The 15,767-nt window shown below is 37.7% G+C and overlaps 2 protein-coding genes across 4 annotated transcripts in view; both read right to left on the reverse strand.

The window, feature by feature from the left end:
* LOC109913613 (guanine nucleotide-binding protein G(i) subunit alpha-1) overlaps window positions 1–15,767 on the reverse strand; it is a 1,176,207-nt gene that overhangs the window by 894,922 nt on the left and 265,518 nt on the right. The window lies entirely within an intron of this gene.
* Window positions 6,841–15,767, reverse strand: part of LOC109924964 (protein PHTF2) — a 78,690-nt gene continuing 69,763 nt past the window's right edge. For all 3 annotated transcript variants that reach the window (XM_048610364.1, XM_048610363.1, XM_048610365.1), the window contains 4 exons: window positions 13,101–13,256; window positions 12,165–12,260; window positions 9,778–9,903; window positions 6,841–7,660 (listed from right to left, as the gene is read on the reverse strand). In XM_048610364.1, coding sequence (XP_048466321.1) covers window positions 7,640–7,660; window positions 9,778–9,903; window positions 12,165–12,260; window positions 13,101–13,256 — 399 coding nt within the window. In that variant the 3' untranslated portion in view covers window positions 6,841–7,639. The remainder of the gene's footprint in view (window positions 7,661–9,777; window positions 9,904–12,164; window positions 12,261–13,100; window positions 13,257–15,767) is intronic.

Below are 15,767 nucleotides of genomic sequence, written 5' to 3' on the forward strand. Positions count from 1 at the left end.
CCCTAGTTGCTGTTTTGCTGTTAATGTACTTGTAGAATCTCTTTGGATTATCCTTAACGTTATCTGCCAAGGCAATCTCATATCCCCTTTTTGAGCTCCCTTTTAGAAATGACCCTACACCCCTTATACTCATCAAGAGATTCACTTGATCTCAGTTGTCTATGCCTAATGTATGCCTCCTTCTTAGAACTAGAATATTGCTGTAAAAGATGTATTTCATCAAAGCGTTCTGTCTTGCACTCAACACAATTCACGAAAACACCAATTTACAGGGAAAACTAACTTAATGACACTCAATCATCATTAGCTGGTGGATTAGTTGAATGGTAGGACTGCAGGAAGTACAGAGGATCAGAGGGATCTTTGTGTGCATGTTCATAGATCCTTGAAGGCAGTAGGATAGGTAGATAATGTGGTTAAGGCAGCATATGGGATACTTGCATTTTTTAATGCAAGAGCAGGGACGTTATGATAGAGCTGTATAAAATTTTGGTTAGTGCATAGTCAGAGTACTGTGTGCTGTTCTGATCACCAATCTGTAAGACGGATGTGATTGCACAAGACAGTGCAGAAGTGATTCAGTAGAATCTTGCCTGGGCTAAACCAATTCAACTATGAAGAGACACTCAAAAGGCTAGAGTTGTTTTCTTTAGAATAGAGAAGGCTGAGGTGTGATCTCATTGATATGGACAAAGTTCTGAGGGTCATAGACAGGGTAGATTGGGATAAATCGTTCCCCTTGGGAGAGGAGTCAATAACCAGGTTTTAAGGTAAGGTGCAGGAAGGTTAAGAGGGGATTTAAGGAAAAATCTTTTCACCCAGAGTGTTGTGGGAATCTGCTAAAAGGTGGTAGAGGAGGGATCCCACAAAACATTTAAGAACTATTTTGATGAGCACCCAAAAATGCCATAGTATTCAAGGCTACGGGCCAAGTGCTAGAAAATGGGATTAGAATAGACAGATGTTTGGTGACTGGTGCAGACAAAGTGGGCCAAAGGGTTTCTTTCTGTGCCAGGAAAACTCTAACATGTCTTTGATTCAATATGTTTACAAATCAAAGTTCATTTGACAACTAATCAGTACTCTCCTCTCATTTCTTTTTATTGCCCTATACCTAACCTAACCTAACTTCCTGTGAGGAAGTCATGGTGATCTGTTGTCTTGAACTATTGGAGTCCATTTGGTGTAGGCATACCCACAGTGCTTTTAGGGAGTTCTAGGATTTTGACCCAGTGGCACTGTACGGACAGTGAAATATTTTCTCATCAGGATAGTGAATGGCTTGGAGAGGAACTTGCAGGTGGTGATGTTTTCATCATTTCATGCCTTTCCTGATGGTAGTGGTTATGGCTTTGGAAGGTGCTGTCTAAGGAGCCTTGGTGAATTTCTGTAGTGCATCTTGTAAAATGTATGCACTGCTGCTACTCTGTGTTGATAGTGAAGGATATGAATGCAGTGCCATTCAAGTATGCTTGTTTTGACCCTGCATGGTGACAAGATTCTTGAGTATTGTTGCAGTTGCACTCACTCCTGCCGCTGCCTTGACGATGGTGGAGAGGCTTCGGGAAGTTGGGAGGTGAGTTACTCGCTGCAGGATTCCTAGCTTCTGACTTGCTCTTGTAGCCATGGTATTTATATGGTAAGACTATAAAATATAAGTAGAATTAAGCCATTCGGCCCATCAAATCTGCACTGCCATTTGATCATGGCTGATGTGTTTTTCAACTCCATCCACCTGCCTTCTTGAATTGAATTATTTATTGTCGCATGCATTCAATGTAAAAAGTCCCGCTCTGGGCTTTCCAGCCCTCACCATGCTTCCGCCAGAGTCTTACTAATCAAGAACCTATTTATTTCTGTCTTAAATACACTCAGTGACTTGGCCTCCACAGCTGTGGCCAAGCATCTCAGTATTCTGTTAGTTTCAATAAACAACCCACCCCCAACCAAATCCTTCTCATACAACAACAAGACCTTCGTCCTTGGGGTCATTCTTGAAACCCCCCCACCCCCAACATCAGTACATCCTTCCATAGATACGGGGCCTAAAACTAGTCACAATATTCCAAATACAGTCTGACCAGAGCCTTATACAGTCTCAGCAGTACATCTCTCTCTTGTATTCTAGTCCTCTCAAAATGAATGCTAACATTGCATTTGTCTTCCTAACTGAACCTGCATGTTAATCCTGAACTAGGACTCCTAAATTCCTTTGTGCTTCAGATTTCTGAAGACCTTCCCCATTTAGAAAATAGTCTATTCTTCCTACCATACTGTATAATCTCATACTTTCCCACTTGTATTCCATCTGCCACTTCTCTGCCCAGTGTCCTAGCCTGTCCAAGTTCTTCTGCAGCCTCCCTGCTTCCTCAACACTACCTGTCTTTCAACCTATCTTTGTATTACCTGCAAACTTAGCAATAATGCCCCCAGTTCCTTCATCCAGATTGTTAATGTATAACATGAACAGTTACGATCCTAACACTGACCTCTCTGGAATTTCACTAGTCACCAGCTGCCATTCTAAAAAAGACACCTTTATCCCCACGCTCTGCCTTCTGCCAGTCAGCCAATCCTCTATCCATTGCCAGTATCTTGGCCCTAGCACCATAGCTCATTTTATTTAACAACCTCATGTGCAGCACCTTGTCAAAGGCCATCTGGAAATCCAAGTAGATCATGTCCATTGGCTCTCCTTTGTCTAATTTGCTCGTTACCTCCTCAAACAGTTCTAACAGATTTGTCAGCATTACAAGTTGTGCTGACTCAGCCCTATTTTACCATGCACTTCTGAGTATTACACCTAGCCCTTACCCTAACCTAGGAAGTTGAGAAAATATTTATCTCACACAGTCCAAATGTTATTTGTGTTCTTGTAAGTGTAAGAAAAAAGTCTTTGACAATGTGTATGTTTTCAATAACACTCAATTGGCTTATTAATGCATGAGCCGTGCATGAATAGTTCATGGTAAATCTTTGATTGACTAGGTAATGTCAGACCAATTCCTGATTGGTTTATGTACAAGTTGTGTGGTATTCTTACTGTCATCACATCCTGCTGTCTCCTGTCATTCTGGGACATGCCAATTACATTGTAAGATCATCCCTTTTCTGACAGCTTGTCCCTCTTAGCTTACCAAGATAAGGCGGCACCAATGGCAGTTTATGCATCCGCTTTGGAGTATGTAGCGTCATGTCCCAACTGACACATCTTAGTCTTTTGGAAAATCACCACAATACTTTTGAAAGAACAGTTATAGGCTTCTTTTGGTCTCCAAGAGACTTGTTATTTACATAACCTACATAATTATACTAATTTCAACATGGCTGTGTCTTTAAGCAAAAGCATTTTTAACTCTTTCACATTTGCCAGTCTATGTTTACAATGGCTGGAGTCATAAAAGCCATAAGCCTTACTTTTGATCTAGGGTATATGTCTGTCTTCTTTAGAGAAATTGTTTACAACTAACCCCAATTTAAAAAAAAAAATTAAATCCTCACTTGCTTAATCAAATCAAAAAAAATAGTAAATTACTGAGAAACAACTCAATCCCACACAAGGGCTTTCACAAGTAAAGCGATAATCAATGGACTCCTGTGGCACTCAGAAGAGTTGATGCTTTCTGGAGTTGTGACTGTTACAAGGCTCAAGCTCACAAGCGTAATTCATAATGTTAAAGCACAATTTGTAGGTGAGCATGAGCAACAATGGTGCCAAATAGTTGTGCAAAGTCCATTGTGTAAGTCACAGTTTTCTATAAGCCCTACTCAGTTGCATACACATTGAACCTTAGAAGCCAATGAAAATTATAATTGTTAAGGAGTTGGAATAAATCTACAAAATGTGGGTAGACTTTCCACGCCCCAATTACAAAGAAAATGGGGGAGTCCACCTCAGGTGCAAATTGGTTAATATTACAAGGAACAATGCAAGGATGTCTTCTGTCATAGACAGATTGGCTATAGCTGTGCAGACTCTGAATACCATGTCTAACACTTAGAAATGATAGCAAGATTACCACAGTTTTACAGCTTATCACATCTCTGCAAGCGTAAAAATGAAATGTGGCTGGCCAAAGAATTAACGTGAAAGTAGGTATGAAAATGAGAATCCTACTCAACATATGTCACTTCTGATGAAGTCCACCCCATCTCAAGTACTGACAAAACATACTGTGATGAGGTCCCTCAGAGCTCCATTACTTAAGTCAAAGACTAAAAGCATTAGTGAAAGAAGGGATCAATGTAATAGCTCTGTAGAATCCTCAGGTAAACATTGAGAATACTGAACTTAATGCCACCAATCCCTGCCATAATTCTTGCCCTTTATTCTGTCCCCTGCTACTGCCAGTCATCCATAATCTTGGCATGCTCTACACCCAAAGTTTATTGCACCTCTGTTCCAAGGAACTTCCCTGTGCCTCTCCCCATGACGTCATCAAATCCAGACTAAAGAAGTTCAACTGCTCGGCTGACCACCTCTCTGCCTCCAACATGCATTCTCCACCCTGCTGCACTACTGATTTATGCTCATCCAAAGCTCTGGTCATAGCTTAGCCCCACACAAGGAAGTTCCATTTACACATCACTTTTGTTCATACTGCTATTGATCCCCATATATCAAATACTTAAACAGTCGTTGTGGCTTTGCTGTGCCCACTTCTTTACCTTGCTCCTGTAGTTTTTTTTGTACCTGAAGCACTCCACACCCATCCCACCTCTATCACCTAACCAATGGCAGGCATTGCTTTGAATTCCTTACTGTGGAATACCTTCTATAAACTTCTTAGAAGTTATCCTTTAGCCAAGTCATTGGTTACCCTTGTGTTTTGGCTCACTATCTGATTACTGATTATGTGAAGCTGATTAGAATACTTCTGAAGGTGAGAATGTACAGGAGAGGGTGATAAGTAAATTTGTAGATGACACAAAAATTGTCCAGGTGGGTAATAGCGATTAAGATATAGATAGGTTAATGAAATGAATTGATCAATGGCAAATAGGATTTAACCCTGAAAATTGTAATGTAATGCACTTTGGAAGAAGGAGCAAGACAAGGGAGTACTCACTGAACGGCAGGACACAAGGAAGCTCAGAGGAATCTTGGAGTGGTTGTCCACGGATCCCTGAAGGTAGCAGAACAGATTAAGAACACATATGGGACATTTGCCTTTATTGTTCATGGCATAAGTGCAGGGAGATCTTGTGAGGCTGTACTAAACTTTGATTAAGCCCTGGCTGAAGTACTGTGTGCAGTTCTGGTTGCCTCACTGTAGGAAGGATGTGACAACAGTGGAGGAGTTTGCAGAGGAGATTTCACCAGGATGTTGTCTGGGATGGAGTATTTTAGTTATGAAGAGAGGCTGTATAGTATCAGGTCATTTTCTATGGAGCAGAGAGGACCGAGGAGTAGAAGATTGAGGGCAATGGACAGGGTGGAGAGGAAGCAGCTATTCTCCTTAATGAAGGATGAATATGAGGGGGCATAATTTTAAGGGCATAATAGTAAGTTTAGAGGACGCTTGAGGGAACATTTTTCCACCCAGAGAGTGGTGAGAATCTAGAACGCACTGATTGGGAAGATAGCAGATGTGGGAAATTTCATAATCTTTAAAAAGTGGATGAATCCTAGAAATGTCACAGCAGTTTGTGTGGTGTAGGTACACCCATAGAGCTGCTACTGGAGGGAAACTTGTATGTTGTGTTTTCAATCTGTCTGCTGCAATTATCCTTCTAAATAGCGGAAGTTAAATATATGAAAGGTGCTAACAGGTGAGTTGCTGCAATGCATCAGGCTCATTCAAACTTTTTTCATGGGGGTGGTATATCTCCATAGTTCTGTCATTCTGGAGCAGTAGTGAACATGGAAAGTTAAAGCAATAAATTGATAATTTAAATAGGTTAGTAATTAATAACGTGACCATCAAAAATCGTCAAGCAGCAAAGTCAGCTAATAAAATTCTTAGATAACAAGGTGTAGAGCTGGATGAACACAGCAGGCCAAGCAGCATCAGACGAGTAGGAAGGCTGACGTTTCGGGCCTAGACCTGCCTTCAGAAATGGGGGAGGGGAAGGAGATTCTGAAATAAATAGGGAGAGGCGGATAGAAGATGGGTGGAGAGAAGATAGACAGGTCAAAGAGGTGGGGGTGGAGCCAGTAAAGGTGAGTGTAGGTGGGGAGTTAGGGAGGGGACAGGTCAAGGGGGTGGGATGAGGCTAGTAGGTAGGAGATGGGGCTGGGGCTTGAGGTGGGAGGAAGGACAGGTTAGGGAGACAGAGACAAGCTGGCTGGTTTTGGGATGCAGTTGGGGGAGGGGAGATTTTGAAGTTTGTGAAGTCCACATTGATACCATTGGGCTGCAGGGTTCCCAAGCGAAATATGAGGTGCTATTCCTGCCACCTTCGGGTGGCATCGTTGTGGCACTGCAGGAGGCCCAGGATGGACATGTTGTCTAAGGAGTGGGAGGGTTCTTGCTTTCCCAGTTAAGAAACAGTTTCAAGTTCTGTTACTGGAAAAGGAAGTGGATGGGCCAAGCAAAGGTGTTTGACTCAAATAACATGGACCTCACTTTTGCCTCTGAGGGAAAACTGAATTAGTGTGTTTATTTTGTAAGAATGAAATATGTAGAAAGATTCAGTGCATCTCTGTCTTTAAGAAATGTATACAACAGTCAGTTTTGAATGAAAGGATAGTGCATACTTGTGTTCAGATCCAATACAAACATTGACCTGCATCAACTATGAGTGTTGCTAATATGCAGTGAGTCAATAACCAGTTCCTATTAAAAGCTGCATGAAAGAAACAAATATTCAAATAGAAAATAATAAATTTGCATCTTAGTCAGTTACAGTATGTTTATTCCTTCAAAATTAATGCCAGTTATACCACTTGTTGGTAGGAAACTGATGTCAGTTGTAAGTACCAACCATAATCAGAGTAGATATGATTATCAGACAAAATATTCATTTAAATGGCTGTAATTATTTTGTCTACCCAGTACAATTTGTCCATATCTATGCTGCACTGAAAACAAAGTTTTAACGTTTTCAAAGTCGTACAATGAACAAAGTTGTGTTTTAGATAACAGATCAATTATGTAAAATTGTAATAAGTCTTATTACGTTCATAAAAATGCACTTCAGTCATTATTAAACATAATCACACCATCTAAATACAAAAAAAAGGTGTATAGTGATCTCATAGCTAGGTTTCACTTTCATACTAAAAAAAGTCACAATAAAAAGTGCAGATGCAGAGTCAGGAGCTGTGTTGCCAGTCCATTGTTTAAATAAATATATTTCTTGCTAGTTAAAGTTGTTTCTATCAAAACACCTTCCACAATGGCAGGCATAAAGCTTTATTGCTGTAAATTGAATATATCAAAAGGCTTTGTTCTTTTCTCTTTGACCTGCTACATACAGTTCCTTAAAAACTGACCACAGAGTAATACTTGTAAATCAAAAAGGTTGATAACTAAAACAAGTGCAAAAAAGTGAAACACATAACAGATAAAATATAAATTGCACAAATGGTGTAGATGTAAGCACTTCGATATGTCAGAAGTGGCGTAATAAGCTGTAGAGCCATATGCCTGCATTAAGAAAATGTCCAAGGGGATATGATTCACAATCCAACATATCAGGACTTGATCTTCCAGAGCTAAAATTTAAAAGAAAAAAAGTTTTAAATTTATGGTGTATCTTCTTGTATATCCCAGGTTTCCTTAGTATTATTAACAATACCTCTAAGAATTATTAATACCTCATAGCCCATTTATGCCTCTGTGCAATTCTTTGAGTATGAAATCCATTGTGCAGTATAAGAAAGTGTCAGTAACAACTCCAAAACAATGAATAAATCCACCTACAAGGTGAAATTCTGTGGCGGTTTTCATTATAGAAAACATTATTTTCTCGTATCTTTGGGAACTTAAAGCAATTACCAGAGAAAAGATGCTGAAAAAAAATCTACTAGGCCTGAAGGTTGAAATGTCTGGAGGACTAAATGGCCTACACCTTCAGATCTGTGGCAGCACAGATAGAAGGTGCATTGTTTATAGTCTTACAAAGAATCTAAAAGGCCCCTAACAGATTGAAAAATAACAAACGTCACAGCTTTTTGGGGGAGAGGAACAGAATTAACTTTGAGTTAACTTTTACATCTTCAAAAGTGTTTTTGTATCTGTCACAGGAAATAGTTAGAATCCATTATTAAGAAAAGTTACAGTAAGATCATGCAGTCAAACATTGTCTTTCACAAAGCCAAGTATTTAAGGTATTAGAATTATTTGAGGAACCAACAAACAAGGTTGACAAGGGGGAACTTGTTAATTCAGCATACTTAAATCTGCAAAAGGCATTTGATAATGAGTATATCAAAAAGTTGCTGTGGGGAATAACAACAGTGCAGATAAAGGATTGACAAGTTAACAGGAGGCATAAGTTGAGTTTTCTTTAACTATAATGAGTGGAATGCCAAAGGGATCAATGCTGGGCCTCAACTATTTAGGATCTATATCAATGAATTGCATGAAGATATGGAACAGACAGGAAGATGAAGTTGAAATCACAACCAGATCAGCTACTGAACGATGAAGCAGGCTGAAATTTTTATTTAATTAAATTAATACCATGGAAATGCATCTATTGCTGCAACTGACATCATTATTGCAGTATAGCCTGTAAAATTCACACTGCAAATAATAACTGGCAAATGCAATTTCTTTTTCTTGAATAGATTTTATAACTCATTTGTAAATGTTCATTGTTTCACAGGATAGAATTACCTATTTTAATCTTACTAAGCAAAAAAAACAACATTCTAATACCAATTCAAAATAGCTAAAGTGAATTTGGATTTTATCAGTCACGAATAAATTGCTTCTTTAGATTCCAGTATTGATTCAAAAGAAGAGTTGTGTTTTACACCATGTTAATGTACCAGATGCTATACAGTAATTGCAATACCCGTAGTTTGAATTAGTTCAATGACTTGGGGCCTAGTAGATCAAAAGGACTGAAGTTGGCAGTCACTGAAATTGAGCTAATGGTCTTTACACAAATTAAAAATTGTTTACAGTTGTCAACCTATTATGGATGAAATTGATCTCTATAAATAGGTGATATAGCATTAACTTGAAGGATTTAAAATCAGTGCATAGATAGGAAGTGTCTTTTAGTGTTGATAATTCCCATTAACTTATTGTTGTATTTCAGGCTAGCTGGTGTCTCATTACGTGGACAGAAACCAACTCTAAAGGGAATACGTGTAGTTTATTTTGAGAAAAATTTGTAAGTGACTGATGGCATTACAGAAATTCATTTGACAAGCTATCTGGAAATTTTGTATTTTAAAAGCAATGACAAAAAAATACAACTTTTGTCTCACTCTGACCAAATTTTTTTTTAAGCATTATGCACCACCGCTTGACTTATAGGTGGAAGAATAAACATCCCAGCTAATCTGTCAATGAAGATCAATGTGTGGCAGCAGCCATGTGGTTCAGTTTGGCTTTGAATTCTTTCAGATTTTAATTCCCCTAACTTCTACAGAGGAAGTGCCATATTTCTAACAATGGTGCAGCAGCAGCAGAAAGTCAGAGCCCATATATTTATATGCATGTTATGCAATACTCATATTTATAACTATATCAGATGTATAGAAAAAGTAATGTATTACTTGTACATTTAAAAGTAGGTCTTATGCCAATGAATTATATTATTTGGAGAAGATAAGACAGTTGTAATACTCCTCTCTCTTGGTTTGAGGAAACTGACCTTTAGATTAAAACCCAGCAAGTCACTAATGACACCAGACACAGCCGAAAGAATCACAACCTGGGTAATGTTGTATAGCAGCGGATTCATTGTCAATCCATATAATCTAAAAGGCGTATCCAATTCCTAAAGAGACGATACGTTTTTCAATATCACAAAACACACCAACAATTTCATAAAATATTTGAGCATTGACTGAGTAATTCATGGTACCTCAACAGGCAGAGCATAAAATAAATATTTATAATATACATGATAGATGGATAATCTTTATGTAAACTTCCTGACTACAAATCCTTATTACTGTAGCCCTGTTTTGGTCACATTTTACTGCCAACTTTTCAATTTATAAATTTAATATTTAGGATGGAAACTACCAATAAAAACTTGCAATGCTGTGATAAAAATCCAGGTATTTTAATCCATATTGCAGAGGAACATCTAATCTCCTAATTGGTCTACTTCTCAGATTACTTGATGCTCAGTTACAGTATTTAACTACAGTTCACAAAATAAATCTAAAGTACTATATAAAAAATAAACAGACTTCAAAACAGAATTACAAAATTAGAAATGCAAGCCAGGACTGACTAATCTCACTTTCACAAGAAGCCTACACTTAATCTAAAACCTCAGTTTCAGGGCAGCACTGTGGTTAGCACTGCTGCCTTACAGCGCCAGGGAACTGGGTTCATTCTCAGTGGCTGGACTGTGGCAGAAACTCACGCAAAGTTGTGCAGGTTAGGTGGATTAGCCATTGTAAACGTGGGGTTACAAGTATAGGGTCGGAGGCTGTTTGGAGGGTCACTGCAGACTTGATCAGCCAAATGGCCTCTTCCCGCACTGTCGGGATTCTATGATAATAATAAATCAAACACCATGGCTTAGAATGTCACTGATTAATTGTGAGATCTTCACCTTTTTTGTGTGCTAACATAAATTTGCTAAACTTATAGACTTCTCTAGTACATGGTAGGAGTTTCAATGTGAGGAATGTGCTATTTTGGGTAGCAAGGTCTTGTAAATCATTGCAGAGGACTAACAGGCTTTACAGACTTCTAGCCTGGAGACTTGGAGGAAAATCCTTGGCATTTCCAGATAAAATGCAATTCACGGAAGCAAACTCAAGATCACGTGTTCTCACAAAGTTTCTGGAAATAAATCTGTTCAGTTCAATTTGATTTGAAATTGGTTTAAAATTTACTCCTAATAGGCAAGGTGGAATCATAAAAAAAAACAAACCTCATTAAACACAATTCATTTTTAGGACGTAGATATTGCTGGTTACTCGTCTTTGCTTGCCCAAGTGGGTGATGATGGGCCTTATACTGGAACACTTCAGTTCATGTGGTCAATGTGCTCCACAATGTTATTAGGTTGGGAGATCCAGGTTGTATCATATCTTTATCACATTTAATTGCCAGAAGTCACACGACACCAGGTTTATTTGAAATCACAAGCTATGGATTTCACTGCAAGATAATTCCAGGTAATTAAGAGTGTCAAAAGACAGTACAAATGGTATGAGTGGAGCGTCAACAGGCTGACTAACGAGTCTTTGCAGGTGATCAAAGATGTCAAACAGCTTAACAGTAAATGAAGGAATGACACATAATCCGATTAATTAAGGCAGAGAAATAATTACAAAAAAAATCAGAAATAAGATGGTGCTAGAGACAAACTAAATGGCTGAATATAATAATAGCTATAAGAGTTGCGTGACAAGGGTCTAACCAAAGTAACAAGTTATCAAGGGTGATGGTGTCAAAATAGAACAGTGAGGAAGATTTGACACTATCACTCTTGTTATCAAGTTATTACCTCTCTACCTTAATTAGTTTGTACAGTTTTGGATTACTTGTTACTTTGGTTAGACCCTTGTCATGCGACTCTTATACCTATCATGTTATTCCAGCCATTAAGTTTGTCTCTAACACCATCTTATTTCTGATTTTTCAGCCTTAATTAAGTGGATCATAGGTCATCTGTTCACTTACTATTCAGCTGTTGACACTTTACTCACACCATTTGACACCTTTGATCACCTGCAAAGACTTGATATTCAACCTGTTGACACTCTTAATTACCTGGAATTATCTTGCAATTATCTCTCCTCCTATAAAGTCTGCGCTGCCCTCCACATTACCCAACAAAGGAGCAGGAAAACTGACGTTTTGGGCCTAGACCCTTCTTCAGAAATGAAAGCTTGTGATTTCAAATAAACCCTGTTGGACTATAACCTGGTATCTTGAGACTTCTGACTTTGTCTACCCCAGTCCAGCACCAGCGCTTTCACATCACATTTAATTGCAGACATTCAATTCGCAATGTTAAAATTAATATGCTTTCACAAGACAGTGAAGCCTTGTAATCTCATGATTGTCTACCTTCAGCAACTTGGTTGCAAGCTTCAAAACATTGTTCACTAAGTTCAGTTCTTCTTTCTTGTTAGGTTTTTTTTCCATCTTCAAGTATAAATTAATCTAGTAAAGGAGACATACACAGATAGCAAATGGCCATTCTAGACAACGTAGGAAACCAACTTCTTCCGAAGTTATCAATGTACATCCTTGAAACAGAAGACTAAAGTACATATCTAGTACACAGTAGGAATCAAAGGTTATGGAGAAAGTACAGGAAAGTGAACATGAGAAATTTTGGATTAGCTACAGTCTACTCCCATTCCTATTTCAAAGTGATTTGCTTGGGGGAAACCAGCACAGGGTATTACTGGACATTTACTGCTGGTAACACCAAAGAAAATGTAGATTAATGCTGAATTAGTATTTGTTACTGATTAACAGAGTTTACAATGGAATCTAGTAAAACCATTCCATTTGGTTGTGACATTCCAAAATCTGATTACTAATGGTTAATCAAATTTGGTTTCTATTTCAACGCAGAATCAAACAATAAAGTGCCTAGAAGAATGTCATAAAAAAGGCACCTTCAAAAAAGTGTAACAAACATTAAAGACACTAAAACATAGTGGGATAGTAGAGTGGGACAAGGTTCAAAGGACCAAACGACGTTTCTTCACTTCTGGCCTGTTTTCATTAGCACTTTTGCACAATACTCCTCAACACAAAAGTTTCTCAATGCTTATTAAATTTCAAATTCTTTCATTAAATACAGGTCGATTGCTCTTTACATGCAAACCGGGCTATTATTCAGGCTAATCAACATGCCACAAAAAACGCAAAGCTAAATTTGATTACTCAACATGTTTCTTCTGTATAGATTGTAGAAATATTTAACAAAGAGCTAAGAAAGAGATTCAACTTTTCACATTTTTAAAGCAACAGAAAATCATAGTTTATTACCTGCTCTGTCAGTAAGATTGAGGTATTGCTGTACTTGTTATTTGTTTCAGAACCCAGCATAACAAATCTCAGGAGATATAATGTCAATGAGATGCACCAGATCACTAGCTCCCAATTATAATGAAAATCAAGGAACGTTTCATGGATATGAAGCAGCTGTATAAAAAAAAAATAATTCAAGCTAGATTTAAAACTTCCAAGTAATTCTCTGGATCCTTCAGGCACTTGACTGAATCTTTCTCATATTATTCTGTCCTTCTTTAAAAAATGATAGCTAAGGCAGCATATTTTTGAGAATATATGTACCATGCATACTCTATTACTCTTGGTAACCAGATGGGATTTGGAGTTTACAATAAGCTCCAGTCTTATCACCTGCATGTCTCAGAGTTCAGGCGTTATGTGACTAAAAGATTACAGGATAGGATGTTCTCATTCATAGAATTACCGTTGCACTAGAAGGTACTTCTACTCGTCAACATTTTCCAGTCAATAACTAGCACATTTTTTTTTACATATTCATAGCAGATCCCCAGTATTACTCACGATCTCCGGGAATTCAGCTGTTTTTCAAAATTCTACAACATGTAAAGCAGCAGGTTTAGAACAAGCCCCAAACTACACTCTTCAGGGTGAGGCGTTATCATCTTAGTTTAAAGGTGGATCCAGCTTTTTGGCACTGTATAGGCATAAAGCTTTGATCCGTTTGGCTACTGAAGACAAGAAATTCAATTGGTATCTCCAGGGCTTACAGACATCTTGCAATAATGCACTTTAACATGTTTATCAATAGTAGATAACATGCTCTAGTTGCATTTACATCATAACAAAACTTACCATCACTTTGTGTAGAAAGCACCACAGTAGTCTTCACATGCCCTTCTACATTGTTTCTTTACTTGCAGGAAAGCAGTGAAGACGAGTATGATAAATAACACATGCTCTCATTAAGAACTAGTCTTAATTATAGTACTTCAGTGGTTTACAGTGATGGATGCATTGCTGGATGTGTTTCTGAGTAATGAAGCTAAATGTAAGCAAGCACCTTTGAAAACATTACTGAATATGGTGTAAAGATTGCCAGAAACAGACAAAATCAATTCAAAAAACAGAACACCAGACTGGCCTAGGACAGGGTTTAGAATAATGAGGAGTGATCCAGCTGAGTTGCTGTGAACTGGAAGGAGCTGCATCATACAGTTTGATGTTAGCAAAGGTATTGGATAGTACAAAAGTATACTCCATTAAAAATAATCTAGTACTGGGCTAAGGATACAATGAATAAATAAAAAGGATAGAGACGAATTAAAGTTGCAAAGATATGGTCTAGAAGAACTCTATAAACAAAAAAATGAAGCAGAATATTAGAAAAGAAGAAAGATTAAAAAACAGCATTAGGAAAGGGAATATGAGGAAAAAAACTAAAAGAACAATATGTTTTACACATATATAAGTAAACATTTGAGAAGCAAAACGGCACATCCAAAAGTATTGTCAATTTATTGATGATAATCAGTTTAAAGGATGTCAAAAAGATGAATCCTGAAATGATTTAGACCAAGATAAACAAATATTTTGATGCATAAAAGGGACATATAGGGAATTATTATTGTAGTGAGTTAAATGACGATAAAGTGCCTGGATAAAACTGTCGAGGTCTAAAAATTCTATTCCATGGTTCTGTTGAGTATGGTTGTGCACTAGGCAACAAGTGTAGAATCCATTTTTAAAACATTGATAAAGCTAATTCAGGTAATTACAGGCTAGCTGTATCTGTAGTAAGGAAAATTTAATGTCTCTAATTAAGGTTGAAATGATCATACACTTTCATAAGGAAAAATTTTGTTAGAACTTTTAATTTTTTTAATGAAAAGACAGTGGATTATGGAGGGTAATGCGGTTAATTGTTTTTACATGGACATCCAAAAGACGTTTGATGAAGTATCACAACGTTGCTGGTCAGCAAAGCTGAGGTACATAGAATAAGAGGGACTGTGACAACATCGAAATAACACTGACAAAGACTAGTATTAAATGGTTTTCTCTGGACTGAAAGAAGGTGTGCATTAGGGATCCTCAGGAGTCAGTACCAGATATGTTTGATAAGGTATTAATCAAATATATTCATCAGTTGAATTCATGTGTGTAGTATACACTTTCAAATTTTGCAGACAGCACAAACGTGAAAGTTTATGGTCGGTCAGGATAGTGATGGACTTCCAGAGGACATAGGCTGGAGGAATGGGGCAACATGGAAATTTAATGAAGGAAAATGTGATGATGATATATTTGGTATAAATATTGGAGGAGAGGCAATATAAATTAAAGGGTATAATTCTAAAAGGGTTGCAGAAATAGGGCTATATGTGCACAAATCATTGAATGAGACAGGGCAGATTGAAAAAATGGTTAAAAAGGCATACAGGATCCTGTGTTTTATTAATTGAGCTATAGAAAACAAAAGTAAAGGTATGATGATGCAGCTTTATAAAATTGCTGATTTGGCCTCAATTGGAATAATATACCCAATTCTGGCATTACACTTTAGAAAAGATACAAGGCTTTAGGGATGGTGCAGAAAGGTTTTATGAGAATAGTCCAAAGGATGAAGGATTTTAGCTATGAGGATAGTTTGAAAATCTCAAGCTGTTCTCCTCAGAGAAGAAC

The sequence above is a fragment of the Rhincodon typus genome, chromosome 22 (genome assembly GCF_021869965.1).
Source record: "Rhincodon typus isolate 14 chromosome 22, sRhiTyp1.1, whole genome shotgun sequence".
NCBI classification, from domain to species: Eukaryota; Metazoa; Chordata; class Chondrichthyes; order Orectolobiformes; family Rhincodontidae; genus Rhincodon; species Rhincodon typus.